At 45.0% G+C, this 16,271-nt stretch overlaps 1 protein-coding gene across 4 annotated transcripts in view; it reads left to right on the forward strand.

Moving 5' to 3' along the window:
* Nucleotides 1-14,287, forward strand: part of PDE4B (phosphodiesterase 4B) — a 207,520-nt gene extending 193,233 nt beyond the window's left edge. For 3 of the 4 annotated variants that reach the window (XM_075287248.1, XM_075287249.1, XM_075287250.1), the window contains 9 exons: nt 6,524-6,617; nt 8,165-8,343; nt 8,804-8,902; nt 8,995-9,159; nt 9,416-9,515; nt 9,772-9,926; nt 10,467-10,589; nt 10,972-11,154; nt 11,641-14,287. In XM_075287248.1, the coding sequence (XP_075143349.1) occupies nt 6,524-6,617; nt 8,165-8,343; nt 8,804-8,902; nt 8,995-9,159; nt 9,416-9,515; nt 9,772-9,926; nt 10,467-10,589; nt 10,972-11,154; nt 11,641-12,003 (1,461 nt within the window). In that variant the 3' untranslated portion in view covers nt 12,004-14,287. Of the gene's footprint in view, nt 1-5,349; nt 5,955-6,523; nt 6,618-8,164; nt 8,344-8,803; nt 8,903-8,994; nt 9,160-9,415; nt 9,516-9,771; nt 9,927-10,466; nt 10,590-10,971; nt 11,155-11,640 lie in introns of those variants that run through there. The other variant, XM_075287251.1, reaches the window with a different exon arrangement.
* The last annotated feature ends 1,984 nt before the right edge of the window (nt 14,288-16,271 follow it).

Genomic DNA, 16,271 nt, shown 5'->3' on the forward strand with positions numbered 1-16,271 from the left:
AATATGAAGCGTGCCAGGATGGTATACAGTGCAATATGAAGCGTGCCAGGATGGTATACAGTGCAATATGAAGCGTGCCAGGATGGTATACTGTGCAAAATGAAATGTGCTAGGATGGTATACAGTGCAATATGAAGCGTGCCAGGATGGTATACAGTGCAAAATGAAGCGTGCCAGGATGGTATACAGTGCAATATGAAGCGTGCCAGGATGGTATACAGTGCAATATGAAGCGTGCCAGGATGGTATACAGCGCCACAGAGATTCTGAAAACCTATAACTTATATAGGATCTTATATTGAACAGATACAAGGAATAGGATCTGACCTCCCTTCCTAAGCACCCCCCAAAGTGCCCTTGACATGTACTGTGACCCGTGTTCAGGGCCCCGAGTAACGACATAGGACTAAGGCTCGCCATGGTTTTGTCAGGGAAGTAGCAGGGAAGGAAGCCGCATTAATACAGAGGACACAATAGATAGCTGAAACTGCGTTAATGACTTCCTTTGCAACCTCTTAACATGCAAAAAGTAAGAATAAGGAACTTATTAGAGGACTGGCCTTTGGAACGAAAAAAAAAAAGAGAAGTTAAAGGACTGGTCATTGTCCACACAGAAAACTGTAGCCTACATCTTCATGTCCAGCATCATAGACAGGGGCGTAATTCGAGGGGGTGCAGAGCCTTAAGGTGTCTCTTCTCACCCATATATAATACATTATAGTTAGGACGCCTTGTACAGATCCTGCATTGGGGCCAGGGGCGCCAGAACAGAGCGATAGAACCTTTGCCAAAAGGTTTGGTGTTTAATGTCTGATTTTATGGTTTCCTCCAAGACAAGTGGCACCAGAGCGGTCAATCAGCCCTTCATGGGGGGCATCAGTCAGGCACCCCAATGGTTAGGCCAAGAGATATCTATTGAACGTCCCCAAAACATGGCAGAATACAGGCTAATAGACCAGACATCCATTGCTTATCTTTCAAGGGAAAAATGGTATCAAATGGGAAAAAATAGAGCCTGGCCAGCGCAGGTTTCCTTCTGACGCAGGCCGCGGGGGCTTGTAGTGTTTGATAAGGAAAATAGAAGCCACTTAAATGTTTTGACAGTCATTGATGTACGAGCTCCATGATGACCTATGACGTCATGTTGGTGCTTATCAGGAGCAGACTGGCATTGAGGAACACCATGTGTAAGGGAGAGGCGGCTTCAGCCATCAGACGTTTCCATGAACCGGCATTGTAATATTTCCAGCCATGTCTAAGAAGTGTCTATTCTCTCCTCCTATCTGTAATCCAGAGTGGCTGCTTGTCGGCCTGTCCTTGTAGTCCTGAAATTCTCAGAAAGAGGAAACTGCCGAGAAAGACCATTAAACAAAGTCTGACGTTGGTACCAAGGCTTGTACTCCCTATTGCCCACTCCACCTCGGAGTACGTGTATGTCTCTGCAAAACATTGAAAGAAAGGAAGTCCTATAGAGGACAATAGGAAAGGGCACTTCTGTCATCACGATGGGCAAAGGCGTGGAGGGCTGTGCTCCAGCATGGTCAGAAGACACGTACGGGGCATTGAGGAGATCCATCTACTGCCTCTGTCAGTCACTTCTAACGCTATTTTTGGGCTCGGGGCCAGGAGCCTATGTGCCTCTCCGCACAGCGTGCTGCTAGCGTTTGTTTTGTTAGACTGCCAGCGGAGATAGTTTGCCCAATACTAATACGTGTCGCTTCCCCCGCCCGCTGCCAGGTTGTTTAGTCTTTCTATAACTTGCCGTATGATTTGCCTTTAAGATAACATTGCTTTTCAGAAACAGAGGCTCATTCTGCAGCCCATAACAACAATGCCGTGTTTCCTACAAGATTACGTCCTCGCCTTGGGGAGGCCTACAGAACTACAATTCCCAAAATGTCTTCCAAGAGCTTTGTTCGGTCCTAGGAGGCATTCTGAATTGTCTGTGGTTTTCACCTGGCCCCAATAGTTGGGAGTCCAAACTTTGCTTAGTAAGTGACAACCAATATGGCTGCCATTACGGATCCCGACAGTATTGGTAATCCAAGGTTTACAAGCCGCTTCTGGTCCGATGTGGAACTAGGAATATGTGAAATCACAATAACCTTATAATGTAACATGGTAGAATCAGTCTTACAGAACACAAACATGTAATGATGGATCCCTGAGCAGGAAAATACATGTACAGCCCGGCACCAGATGATATTTGCAATAACTGGAACCAGTTTTTAACCAGTTAAAGTATATCCCTTTAAGGACCAACCCCATAGCCCATAGACCAGCTTTATACTTCTTCTAGGTGCACTTTTGCTTTAAGGGACACAATAGTACTGGGCTCCAGAGACCGCCGTGAACAGCTGCGTGCAAAGATCCTGAAAAGACGAAATGACATTTCAAGATGGTTGTCAGTCAGTGTGGGAAAGCAGAGACTCTCACAGCCCGTGACACCGGGCAGCCAAATGGCAGGGATGATCCGTGCGGGAGCCCAGGCCTTGTATCATTTGTACATCGTGAGCCAGGCCGGGGGCTGCACATGCTTCTCGTCCCCAGTCGCACACAGTCCTGCTTTATTCTGCAAGAGTTTTGCAAAACGATTAACGTCATCAGAAACCCACATGAACCATAAAACGAGAAAAGTCTGTAAACCACTTCCTGCAAGGCCTGCCTGTGATTATATGTAGTGTGTGCACTGAGGCCGGGCCTGCCACACAGCTCCATGACATGATAGCAGATCAAAGGGGAGACTCACAGATGTTTATCTTTCTTTACACGACTGCGTAGGTTGGAACTGATGCACAAAATACATGGAAGACGCACAACGGCATCGGGGTGACTTCACATTCATGACCCTAAACTATTGTATCCCGGCTCTGCTTAAATATCAATGACATTACCAGACTTGTATTATTGGAAACACGTCTGTACTGAATGAGTTTGCAAAATCTGGTGCCGTTTATGGCAGCCATGTTTTTTCAATCCTGGAAACCCCCGATGGCTGATATTTACTGATCCGTTTCTGATTGTCATGGGAGATTATATACCAGTATCCATCTTCCCCGGGCTATTAGTCCTCCTAAAGAGGTCATCATGTCACTCTATACCTTCCCACTTAAATAGACCCTTGAGCGATAGCGGAGGGTTAAATGAGGTCTATCGTGTCATCTCCACGTGTGAACCTTCCCTTTAAGTCATCTTAAAGGTTGTGGTTTGATTACCAGTTGCACATCAGACTTCAAGCGGGGAAACCCCATTTAGGTCAGACGCATGAATGTCAATGAGGCAGATTAGTCACTGGGGAGAAAATTACCCAAAAATCAAAGGGCGACCGGAATCTCTGGCTCTGGCCTGACCGTCGGGAGCGGAGCATCGGCCAGGTTTATGGATTCTTCCTTCTTTTTTTTTTGTGCCATTTCTGTCAGTCTCTGTTAGCCATGAAATCATTAAATGAATATTCGCAGAAAATTGTTCAGTGATCTGTGCGGACAACACAACATGACCGCCCCCTGTAGGGATCTCCAGCAAATGGCAGCGCGAGTCCAGAAGAGAGACTGGAACTAGGTGAATGGGAAAATTCCTCTCTCGTCTTCTACCCGGACAGGTGAACAATAGGCCGGTGACGCAGATCTGTATTCAGTAGTCGAATATTTACTAACCCATAAGGGAAATGATCATCTCAAGATCTTCATCGCCGGTATAATGAAGGAGATAACAAAGGGGAAGGGGCATGAAATTGGACGTGTATTTTAATACGGGAAGGGGGTCCTGGAGGACTTACACAGGCAATGTTAAGATATAAATGGACACTGTAATGCTTCCTATCTCCTGTGGTGGCGCTGCAGGAAAACTGAACTCTTGCGACAGATGACAGCCGATCACTGAGGGTCCAAGCAGGGAAAGCCGCGTACTAAGCAGGGATTGTCCAGTGCAGGGAACACCCCTTCGATATATGTGAATTATATTGGGCATTTTGGGGTCATGGCTTAGCCCCCACATGATATCAGAACTTACAGGTGAATTTTCCTTTAATTTGCCAGATTCCCTCATAGATCCTATAGTTTCCTATAGCCAATGAGATACGTCATCCCTATAGGGGAGGTGCTAGAATGGAGTGATTAATAGTAGGATTTCCCTGGACTGACATGGATCCAGTAGGTGGCGCTACCTCGGCTTCTGTGTCCATGCCACCTCCTGTAACTGTTAGTATTAGGCACCACCCCTTTGTCCTTTGGCAAACATGGCGAGTTAGGGTTTCACAACTAACACTCCTGGAGCTGAGACAGTGCCACCTACTGGATCCAACCACACCTGGGAGGACCTACTTTTAACTACTTTATGGGTGCAAGGTATGCCCCATCCTTTCCACAATGAATGTTCAGCTACAGTTTTCCCTGGGTACACCTATCTGTAAATACTGGCAGTGTCGGGGTATGAGATACTTGGAGGTGGCTCCGGACCACCCTTGTAGACTATATGATGCAATACTTGACCCAATAAGTGCCAAACTCCATGCACAAGGTTCATTAGGTTTAGGGTTATGAGTAATTTAGAGCCCTGGTGACATGCAAACATTCATTGACCGAACTACAAATTGCAGCATGCCCTACCACCCCATGATAGGACTTGCAGTACCTCAGCCAATTCCCTTGTCCAGTCATTGCAAGTGACCTTTTTGCAAAGAGCATCGAGATCCTCAGTCTTTTACATTTCTTGCAACGTCGAAAAGTGGGTCAGCTATCTGAGGCAGGAAATTAGGGCACTGCAAGCCAGCGATCCTTGTTTAATGTCGAGGCCATAGGCGCAGCGACAGAGGTAGAGCCCTCCATCTATTAGGGGGCAGGGATAAAGGGTTAATAAGGAAGGGGATGCCGTGGAATCCCACAGTGAGAATTCTTGCAGGAACACCATATTTAATGAATGATTTCATCTAAACAGGAGCCGTACAGTAGGGAGGACGCATGTGATGCAGTTGCCATGACAACAGAATATTCCTTAAATTGGCTGGATTTGAAGCGGCTCCCGGGTTTGCAGGGATTTGCACACTGCATCTCTAGGTTTCCCACGAACAGAGCAGATTGGGAGGGGGGGGGGGTGATGTCATCCTCTACCAGCTGAAACTGAATTATTTAACACAGCCAAAACAATAGATCCCAATATTATCCTCAAATTAGGATGTATCCCGATGTATCAGTGTATCCTAGAATTACCCTATAGATTATGTGTTACCATCATGAGGTGCAAAACACAACCCCCCCCCCCTTCTTCATAGAGATCACATGCACTTTTTTAATTACTTCACCATTTTGCTGACTACAAGGATATGTTATGTGGCTGCAGGATCTGATCTTGCCATCTGCTAAGCCATGCAATGAATTCCTGTGATTTCCCGACACGGAGTGAAGGGTTAAATCCCCAGGCTGAGATGTGCCACCTACAGGGGTGGTGGAGCTCTATTCAATTATGCAGGGACTTCCACCATCTTAATCTCTCTCTGCGTTCAGAGCGATGGTGCACAGAGACTGACAGCCCCCTCACCATCCAACAATTATTACTTCACTGCATTGCTCAGCTGAGCACGACTAATGTGATACAGAATCCCCACGAAAACCAGGACGGCTGATGGGCACTAAGTGCTCGCGCCCGGACAGACGCCTGCACTCTGCCTTCTGCATCCTTTGTGCAGTCCCTGCCCACACTTTGTGCTCGGCTACCATGGAATTAAGGGGCTCTCTCCTCCTTGGGCTAAAGACATTTGGGATCCGGGAGCTATGTCCCAGCGGTTGATCCTTATTCCTTTGCCCGCCACCACGACTGATTTCCTGGGATCTCCTGATCACTTTGGAATTCCTCTGTATGAGATCTGAATTCTTTGCAAGGGATCTGTTTTTGGATCTGGGGACGATTCCAAAATGCCTGAAGCAAATTACTTGCTTTCTGTGTCTTGGGGCTACATCAAGGTGGGTCTATAACATGTCCATATGTGTGTAAGTGCTAGGTATATATTGCAGTATGTATGACTATTTTATTGCATTATATATATTCTGAGTATATGGAGCCTGACTGTATATTTTTGGAAACCTCCGTGCAGGGTCCTGTCTGATCGTCCATTTCTCGTCATGCCGTTCTTTATTCCAATGACTATTGTGAGGTAGTTTGCAGGATTTGCTGCATTTTACCTCTGTGGGGTGATATCCCAGTAGAAATGTGACTAGGACAGCAAGATTTGCCGTGTCCATGATAAAGCGGAGGCAGCGTCACGTGATTGTCCTGTATCTGCCATTAGCTACGACCATCGCTCGCATCAATCACCTACAACTTTCATCTTTTTGAGACCCTCGTTGCTCGATTTTGTGTCTGAACATGGAGTTAGAAGGTTTTTATATTATTATAATAATGCAGGGATCAGTGGGCTGTGGGGAATCTATGACCGTCATTAAAGGCATAGAGACAAATCATGCCATCATGTGGTCCTGTATATTCTATTTTCTGTATGTGACTAAATCTTACGTTTTCTTTGTTTTAATAGTTCAAGAGGATGTTGAATCGGGAGCTCACGCACCTCTCCGAGATGAGCCGTTCAGGCAACCAGGTGTCTGAGTATATCTCCAGCACATTCCTCGGTAAGGGCGCCTTGGATTTGCTGCATACCCACAATCCTTTGCTTGGTTGACACAGCTCTTGTTAAATGACCATTATTAAATCGCTGCAGGCAGGTGAATCTCTTTATTCCAGTGGAATTCCACGGGAATTCCCTCGGATTTGTAAAATATACTGTACAGGAGCCACATCCACGGAGGACACGCAGCCTGCACTTAGGCTCATGTGCGGATGACACCGTGTCAGACACAGCTGGAGAATTTATTCCAACATTAGAAATGAAAATTCATTCAAAAATGAATAAAAAAATAAAAATATATAATACACACACACATACACATGAAAGACAGGCTACATATATATCTATATCTACATTGAGCCGCATCCTGACAATAGACAAACATGGCCCCATAACAAAGTATACATGTACAGCAGGATATTTGGCCTCTGTGTTTGGTGATGCCAGTACAGGACTGCTGGAGCAACTGCACTGGATCAGCAAGGGAATGAAGAATGTTATGAGATATATATATATATTATTGAATAGATAGATGATGGATTATGAATGATAGGAGATAGATACAATAGATAGATATGAGATAGATAGATACCATAGATAGATAGATAGATAGATAGATAGATAGATAGATAGATACAATAGATAGATATGAGATAGTCCCCTGCCTGTGACCTCACTATAACCAGTTACACTTTCTGCATTAGCTCAGCTTTTGCCGATATCCGTCCGTGCAGATTCCACTGGTGAATAGAAGAAGATTGCAGATTTTGATGTTTTGCAGGGATTTTCTTTAATACCTGCGGGGGTGGGGAAGGATATGAGTAAGGATTACGTGTGGGGAATTCCTTGTTTGGAGGATCTGGAGATTGTTGACATCTGAGATGTCTTCTGGGATGTGGACGGCGACATCCTACTATTTATAGATCCCCAGGTTTCGGCTATACGTCCGATCAGGGCACTTTTCTTGGAATTGCTTTCTGGAGATTTCACCCGCTCTCCAGGAGATTCCATACAGGAACTGCTCATCAATTCTGCGCGTCTAAGCTGCAGCCCAGAGGGAAACACCTATTACTGTCAAAGTGATGGCACAAGTGAATAATAGCTGCTTTCTTTTACTGCAGCGCTCCAGACACCGCTGCAGATCAGCTCAATTATTCTCTATCGTGTGGAGCCTTTCATTAAAACGCAAACGCCTATCTGGGGCCTGGTAAAGATGGGTGATGGGGAGGCAGAGCAATGCCATAACCTACTTCATCACATGCCCCTACAGTCTGTCCAACAACCAAGGCTTATGACCCCGTGCACACCTTGTGCCTGATAATTATAGCGTATAGCGTAGCCCTATTCTAACACCCTTACTTTAAGGAGTCACCTGCATCAATCTCAATTATGTAATATCTTGTACCAAAACGGTGTGACTCCACTATGGCAGACATCATGGTGGCCAGGTCACGTACATGCCTCATCATTGCATAGAACGTCTTGAAGATGTTTGCATTTGTTATTCCGATTGATACATGTTTTTGAATATTTACATTTTTTCGCCTCCAGACAAACAAAACGATGTGGAGATCCCGTCCCCGACACAGAAAGACAGGGAGAAGAAGAAACGTCACCAGCTGATGACACAGATCAGCGGAGTCAAGAAGCTAATGCACAGCTCCAGCCTGAACAACACGAGCATGTCGCGATTTGGTGTCAAGACAGAGCACGAAGACCTGTTGTCCAAGGTGCGAACACACACAATCATGGCGGCCTTGGTTCTAGCATCTTACGACCAAAAAATAAATTATAACTTTCCCATTGTATACAAAGTGTTATACAGTGATATAAGCCTCTGACCTCACTGTCCAATTTTCTGGAGCCTTTTGGGGCCCTGTTCACATCCCAGCACTCTTATGTGCATTCTTAATATAATTACCCCTGCCATCTCATGCACCGGAGAGAGACGATTGATGATACACAGCCTTCCACTGTCAGAAAGGAGACAATACACTAGAATAGCTCCCAAGTGAAAGGGGTTTCCAGGCTTATCAATCGGTGGCCTATCCGTTAATCTCCTGAGACTATGCACCTTACCATAGAGAAATGTCTTCTATTCTGAAATCCTTCTACATTACCCCTCAGGTCATGTGAGTCCAGGTGAAGAGACTGATGCCTTGGATTAATCTGATCACTTTTCATTCTCAGGAATTGGAAGACCTGAATAAATGGGGACTGAACATCTTCAAGGTGGCAGCATTCTCTTGCAACAGACCACTGACCTGCATCATGTACGCTATATTCCAGGTGGGTAGCATATATACAATACTTAGCTTACATTTCCTTTGTTATTGTCCATGGCCTCAGAATCAGATTTATACATGTATTCTGTTTCACAGGAGAGAGATTTGCTGAAGACATTTAAGATACCCACAGACACGCTGATCACCTACACGATGACATTGGAAGATCACTATCACTCAGACGTCGCTTATCACAACAGCCTCCATGCCGCTGACGTCACCCAGTCCACCCATGTGCTGCTCTCTACTCCAGCTCTAGATGTAAGTGCTAAAGACAAAACACCTTTGGTGGGAACTTAAGTCATAGAAGTCCTAGGCCAGACCTGAGAAAGTTGTAGCGCAATACGAACACAGACCGTCTAAACAGCTGCCCCATTCTCATTCATTATTCCACATTGGTGTCACAGCACCCCCTAGTGGGAAGAATAGGTAGGGGGGGGGGATCATCAGGTATCTGACTGCACAAGATACATATGTAAGATGGCGGATCATCTACATTTCTATCATTTTTCTCCAGGCTGTCTTCACTGACTTAGAAATTCTCGCCGCAATATTTGCAGCTGCAATCCATGACGTCGATCACCCCGGAGTCTCCAATCAGTTTCTTATCAATACAAGTAAGTTTTGTTCCTTTCTTTCACTGCTGTATCAGATGAATCCGACTTGGATGTGGAATTTGCACAATTTTAGGTCCAGACCAATATGGCTACCATTAGGGTAGGCCGAGACTTTTTCCACCACGGATCTTGCACATTTGGATTTTGCTATGTATTGTTTTGCGGATTCTCCTTCGCTTACTGTCATGTCATCGTTTTTATCAGTCTCCATGATTTTGGATGAAGGGATTGACACCGACTCTTAATTCTCTTCCAGATTCTGAACTTGCACTGATGTACAACGACGAGTCTGTATTGGAGAATCACCATCTTGCCGTCGGGTTTAAACTCCTACAGGAAGAACATTGTGACATCTTTCAGAACCTTTCAAAGAAGCAGAGGCAGTCCCTCAGGAAAATGGTGATAGACATGGTAAGAATCGGCAACGGATGTGATGAAATGGAGGCACAGGCATAACAACCGGGCCCAGAATCCGGGGAAGGGGCGCAGGTCCCCCTCACCACACTAACGCTAGTTAAACTTCTGATATCCTATGATAGCCAACAGTCTGTGTTTTATAAATCGAGTACACATGTCCTCTGGTGCACTGGATTCTTGATACACCGCCTTCCACTGTCAGATAGGAGAACATTAATCTTTCAATGGTAAAAATAGCAGTTAGTCAAGGAGGGATTCTGTGGGAAAGGTTTAGGTGCAAAAGGGGGCGAGATTACTATTTGGGCGGCATTGACAGAGGATGAGACGCTTGTCTGCACAAACATGTTGTGAACAAGTCTTCATGGTGGTTCGGGCCCAGACGGAAAGGGTACTTCTAAAATGTACGGAGGAATCACAGTTGACAGATGTGAGGAGCAGTTGCACAGGGAGCCCAGAAGTCTTACGTTACACCCCTGCATAAGGGGGCTGATCTATAAGAACATTTCTCAATCTATGTCCTGTTTCGCTCCATAGGTGCTTGCAACCGACATGTCTAAGCACATGAGCCTGCTGGCTGACCTGAAGACAATGGTGGAAACCAAGAAAGTGACCAGCTCGGGCGTCCTCCTCCTCGATAACTACACTGATCGCATACAGGTAATTAGGAACAGATTGATCTAATTCCTAGAGCCCTCCAGCTCCATCTCTGCCAGCGTTAATGCCCGCCGCTCTGGCACCACACAGCTCAGGATCGCAAGGGATTTAATAAATCACACCAGTGGAATTATCAGACAATAGACCATTCACCCCAGTGTGAGTCAGTGCCTGGCAGGTGCAGGTATTCTTCCTAGAGTCTCTTGTTTCCAGGATATGGTGATGATAGATGGAATATATTTTAGCGGCAGCGTTGCATAGACATGACTAGACATCAGGAAATAGTTGCTGCTGCTCCAGTAGAGACATTTCCTCTGTGGTGCACGAGACTGTCAATTCCCTCTGCTGCAGGTTCTGAGCTGACGTGACGTCCTCCTTATTTCAGGTCCTCAGGAATATGGTGCATTGTGCGGATTTAAGCAACCCAACAAAATCTCTGGAGCTGTACCGGCAATGGACTGACAGGATAATGGAAGAGTTCTTCCAGCAAGGAGACAAGGAACGGGAGCGAGGCATGGAAATCAGCCCCATGTGTGACAAGCACACAGCGTCGGTGGAGAAATCACAGGTACGGTCCTGCACCGAGCTATAACATGATGGCAACCGAAACCTTACTACAGATGTCGCATAGGGAATGCTGCATTAGACTAGGACCAATCACATGAGATAGAAACCATATTGTACATGGACGGCCATACCAGGGGACCCAACACAGGAGATACTCTATGCAGCACTGTCTATTGTGGCTAATATAAGGGGCTACAATGAAATGGAGCCTGCTTCTTGATGACCCTATAGACATTTTATGGTCCTTGGGGGTCATATCATGTTCTGAGTTTACATTTAGTGTATGCGCTAGTTGTATAGCATGAGATACATATTATACAGTGAGAGGTATACATCGGACCCCCTGGGTTTACCAGATTCCTTGGAAAACCCCTTTAATAATATATTTTAAAAAAACCTGCTTCACTTATTTCTGCTTTTGCAATATCGGACAAAATTTGACGTTTTGTGACCTTAAATACTAACTCCTCCCCCTTGTCGCTTGCAGGTTGGGTTTATCGACTACATCGTTCATCCATTGTGGGAAACGTGGGCAGATTTGGTGCAGCCCGATGCTCAGGATATTTTGGATACGTTGGAGGACAATAGGAACTGGTACCAAAGCATGATACCTCAAAGTCCTTCTCCTCTTTTGGATGAGCAGGATAAGGACTGCCCCGGAGTGTCTGAGAAGTTTCACTTCGAGCTTACCCTCGAGGAAGAAGATTCGGAAGGTCACGATAAAGATGGAGACTGTATCAGTTATTACAGCAGCACCAAGACGCTCCATATCGTGGATCCGGGAATCGAGGACTCTCCAGAGGGCGACACAGAAATACTGACAGACGACACATCGCCTCTGGACACCTAGGTCGTGTCTGGGAGAGAACTCGGAAAAGGGGAGAACACGTGCAAAGTCGTCTTGTTTTGACAAGCATGTAATCTGGATCTTAGGCCTTGCTTTAGCCGTGGCTTACAAGATCTTTCCTGCTGCTCGTCGGTGGAGTTGTGGCTAGAAGGATGCTGAAGTGAAGGTCGCTCAGGAAACTTACAGATGATGGACGTTCTTATCATTCGGCATCGTTTCCGAGGTGGAAGAGCGAAAAGGAAATAAATACAAAACGTCAAACTGTTTGTAGGAAACAAATGACACAAAACTGAGAGAATTTTGTTTTTTTTTTTTGTTTTTTTTATCTGATAGATACTAGAAAATTACGAATGGGTAGGTCTATGTCCGAAAAAAAACAAACCCTGTCCAATTGTCCGAGGACGTGTGTGCCTTTTTTGTAAAACTTCCATTGTCTCTGCAATGCCTATGAATTACACGCTATGTAGTGTAAGCCGAACAAAGAATAACGTGTATATTTCAATTCTCTTTCCTGAAAGAAGCAGTCTTCCTTTTATCATGGGCAATATATGTGAACTCTATCGCAGTTATTCTCAATGGCGCAGAGAGATTGTCTTCTCTGCTCAATGTCATTTTCGTCCTTTGTTTTTTTTTTCCCCCCCTCCATACACCCGAAGTCATTTCATCTTCGCTCGTTCCGTGTTGAGGTTTTTATTTTAGTTTTACGTCCGGTTCTCTAGAATCGACCTATTCTGCACAATATAATAAGAGGTAGCTGTTTTTGTTTGTGCGTTTTTTTCTTCATCCATGTGCATTCACTACAATTGAGGAAGGCAGTGTGTAATGTGATGTGTGTTTGAGACCAAGTTCTGCATGATCCCACTTTTTTGTTTTTTTCCCTTCATTGGTGACACCATCTTTTTTATTGCACTGCCTAACACGTACTTTACTGTTTATAACAGTGTATTTATTATCTATTATGTAAATAATGTACCGTTTTGTAAGTTATTAATTTATATGAATTGACATTGCCTGTCACGGGTGGTGTTGATGGTGTAGAAAACTCTAGATGAGAGTTGCAATTTTTCTTGTATTTTTTTTTTTTTAGAAAGCCAGCCTTGAACAGTGACCCCCCCCCAAAAAGACATACCGGATCCATGGCTAGTGCCGTGGTAGACCAATTCCAAAGGGGACGTAGAATTTTAGACAGATGGATTGGAATTATTCTTTGGGATTGACTTTAAAGGGATCCTATCAGTCAGACACAATTTTTTGTAGGTACCACGTCGGAATAGCCTTAAGAAAGGCTATTCATCTCTTACATTTTGTTGTCTTCTCCGCGCCATCATTTGTCTACAATCCCGGTTCTTGCCAGTATGTAAATGAGTTCTTTCGCAGCACTGGGGGCGGGCCTCAGCACTCTGACAGCACTGGGGGCGGCCCAATGCTGCAAGAGAACTCTCTCCAGCGCCGTCTCCTCTTCTTCAGCTTCTTCTTCCGGTGGTGGCTTGTAACTTCTAGGCCTCGGGCCTTGGGCAGAGTAGACTGTGCATGCCCACAGGCCATGAGAAAATGGCCGCTTGCACAGTATTGTAAGTGGCCATTTTCTCGTGGCCTGTGGACATGTACAGATTGCTCTGCCCAAGGCCTGAGGTCTAGAAGTTACAAGCCACCGCCGGAAGAAGAGGCTGAAGAGAAGGCTGCTGAGCACTGGGACCCGCCCCCAGTGCTGCAAAAGAACTCATTTACATACCGACAAGAACCGGGATTGTAGGCGAACGGCGGCGCGGAGAAGACGACGAAAGGTAGGAGACGAATAGCTTTTCTTAAGGCTAGTCCGACGTGGTACCTACAAAAAATTGTGTCTGACTGATAGGATCCCTTTAAAAACCTACATACTCTTGTCGGCCCCCAACCCCCCCACCCACCAAACTTGTATGACTCTGCAATTTGTGGTCTTTATGTATTTGTTATTATTATAATAACTCATTATTTTGATGTGCCGCTTTTTCTAATAAAACAAAAAAAAAAAAATGTCACGCATCCTGAGAAACTATATCTCTTGTCTCGGCTTTGTACAATGTTTTGAAGTTTTGGTCTAATAAGTGACTTACCCCGTACCTGGAGTAGGCGCACCGACTTGTGCATGAACAATGGGTCTGTATGTCTGTGGACACTGCATTGTTCCAGGTGTAGATTTTATTTTGACAAAGTTTCACACAAGGTATGTTAAAGTATTGTATATTGTGCTAAGATGCATTCTTAAGATTTTTTTATATTAAGTGAATAAATGAGAAGCATGAGAATCTGCCGACTGCATTGTCGTTTGGTTTTTTCAGCAGTCCGTAAAAATCGGAGTTGGGGGAAGGGCGAATCCTATTTTACCAGACACAACCTATACCTGTGCCTCTGATAAGACATGGCCGCAGCAGGACCTGACCAGATCTATCTTCTATTGCCGCTTTCTTTTTTGGGTTATGGCCTCCTTATGCTCTGGATTTAGGTTGGCCACACATTAGACTTTGATTGTCGCTCATGTACCCCTCCAGCTGATAATGGAATAATACGTCTGACCAATCCCATTAACAACTAAACCGACACGATCAAGGGGGAAGTTTAGTTTTTAGGCTTATGATCGGCAAATAAGTCAACGATTATGCCAAACATACGTATTTTTGGTGACCAATGGACGGAAGTATCCAATAAGGCCGATCTGTTTTCTGCAGACTAAAATCCAGGTTTCTAAATATCTGATAGCCAGGCTGAATCTGCAATCTCGGACAATGAAAATCTAAACTATAGGCCAGCTGTTGATGCCTATTCTACACAATGCAAGACCTGGATGTGAACGCAAGGCTGGCCTTAAATGAACGGAAGTTAAATCCACAAATGGTCCGCAAGTGTGGGTTCTCAATTGCGGACACATTGTATTCAGCGCGGCCTCTTACACCACCGGATATTTTATCCGTGGTGTGTCGTGCAGTGACCGGGGTCCGCACTGAATACCGCAGGTCCGCAAAGTCACAAACATCACGGCATGGCACAACACTTTGTGGATGGAGACGGATGTCTGCGGAATTTAAAATTAGTGTTGCTGATCAGCAAATTCCAGACCGCAAAAACCACTACTGTCGTGTAAGTTCATCCTTAGCCCTATATGCAATGCATAGATTTATATACTGCACCATGTAATGGCATATGGACAAACCATGACAGGGATGACTCCTCCGTACCCTCAGTGAGAGGTGACTAGACAAAGCTACAGGTCTGAGGTGACTGGTGAGGGTCTGTACAGAATAAGGGCACAGATAAAGCTCAATAGTGGCTCATTGTTACACAAAGATCCAAGAAGTGAATTGGATACCCTGAGCCAAAACCAATGAAGGCCCTGACAATACTCATGTGCCTATACACCTAATGAAAGTCAAGTATCGCCTGGGATTTCACGGTTTATCCATTTTAATACTGTATGGAAATCACTGCACTGAGGGCAACGATCGTGCCCTGTAGTATATGAAGTTTCTCACATCTGCATGACGTTTTCTGTCTCTTTGGCATCATTATTTAGAAGTGTTCACACAACTATAGCATACTCGGAAAAGCAGAACGCACCTAAAAGACCAACTGTGATCTGGGCATGGTCAGTACACGACTTCATGGTGGTCATGATCCTATCTGCACCCTTCTCTCCACACATAGGAAAGTCTGGCAGTCGAAAATAAAGTTAAAGCAAATGTGTCGTCCTAGTTTATGGTCTGGATTGTAAAAAATTATTACAACACGTCCCTTCAATTTTATTTTCGAGTACCCGGCCTCTTTCTGTCGGATCCTGCCCAGCTCCGTCCCTTTGGGATGCCGTGGTAATTCCTTTTTAGACTCAGGCCCCACATTGCTCGTTTCTTGCAGGTTTTTCTAGGAGTGAATTGAGCAGATGGGAGAAGTATCTATAAGAGCTTCCTATATATTTCCCATTCCTATTGAAGCCACTCTAGGCTTTGGTGCAAAAAAAAACAGAAAAATGTGCAACAAATAAAGCAAGTTTTCCACAATGTGGGACTTCAGCCTCACACAGGACTTAGATCTCCCGTTACACCTAATGTCCGTCTGTGGTGTGCCTCACACCCCCATCACTACAGCATATAATGAAGGATCAGTGGTGTTATCTACAGAGCGGTTATCTTCTATTGTAATTCCTCAAGTCTGTGATGAAAATGAGGTCACTGCTGCAAAGAAAACCCTGCAGAACTGGTAAATGTCAGTCTATTTTTAGGATTAGTGACCAGATATGGGAT

The sequence above is a fragment of the Leptodactylus fuscus genome, chromosome 9, assembly GCF_031893055.1.
Source record: "Leptodactylus fuscus isolate aLepFus1 chromosome 9, aLepFus1.hap2, whole genome shotgun sequence".
NCBI classification, from domain to species: domain Eukaryota; kingdom Metazoa; phylum Chordata; class Amphibia; order Anura; family Leptodactylidae; genus Leptodactylus; species Leptodactylus fuscus.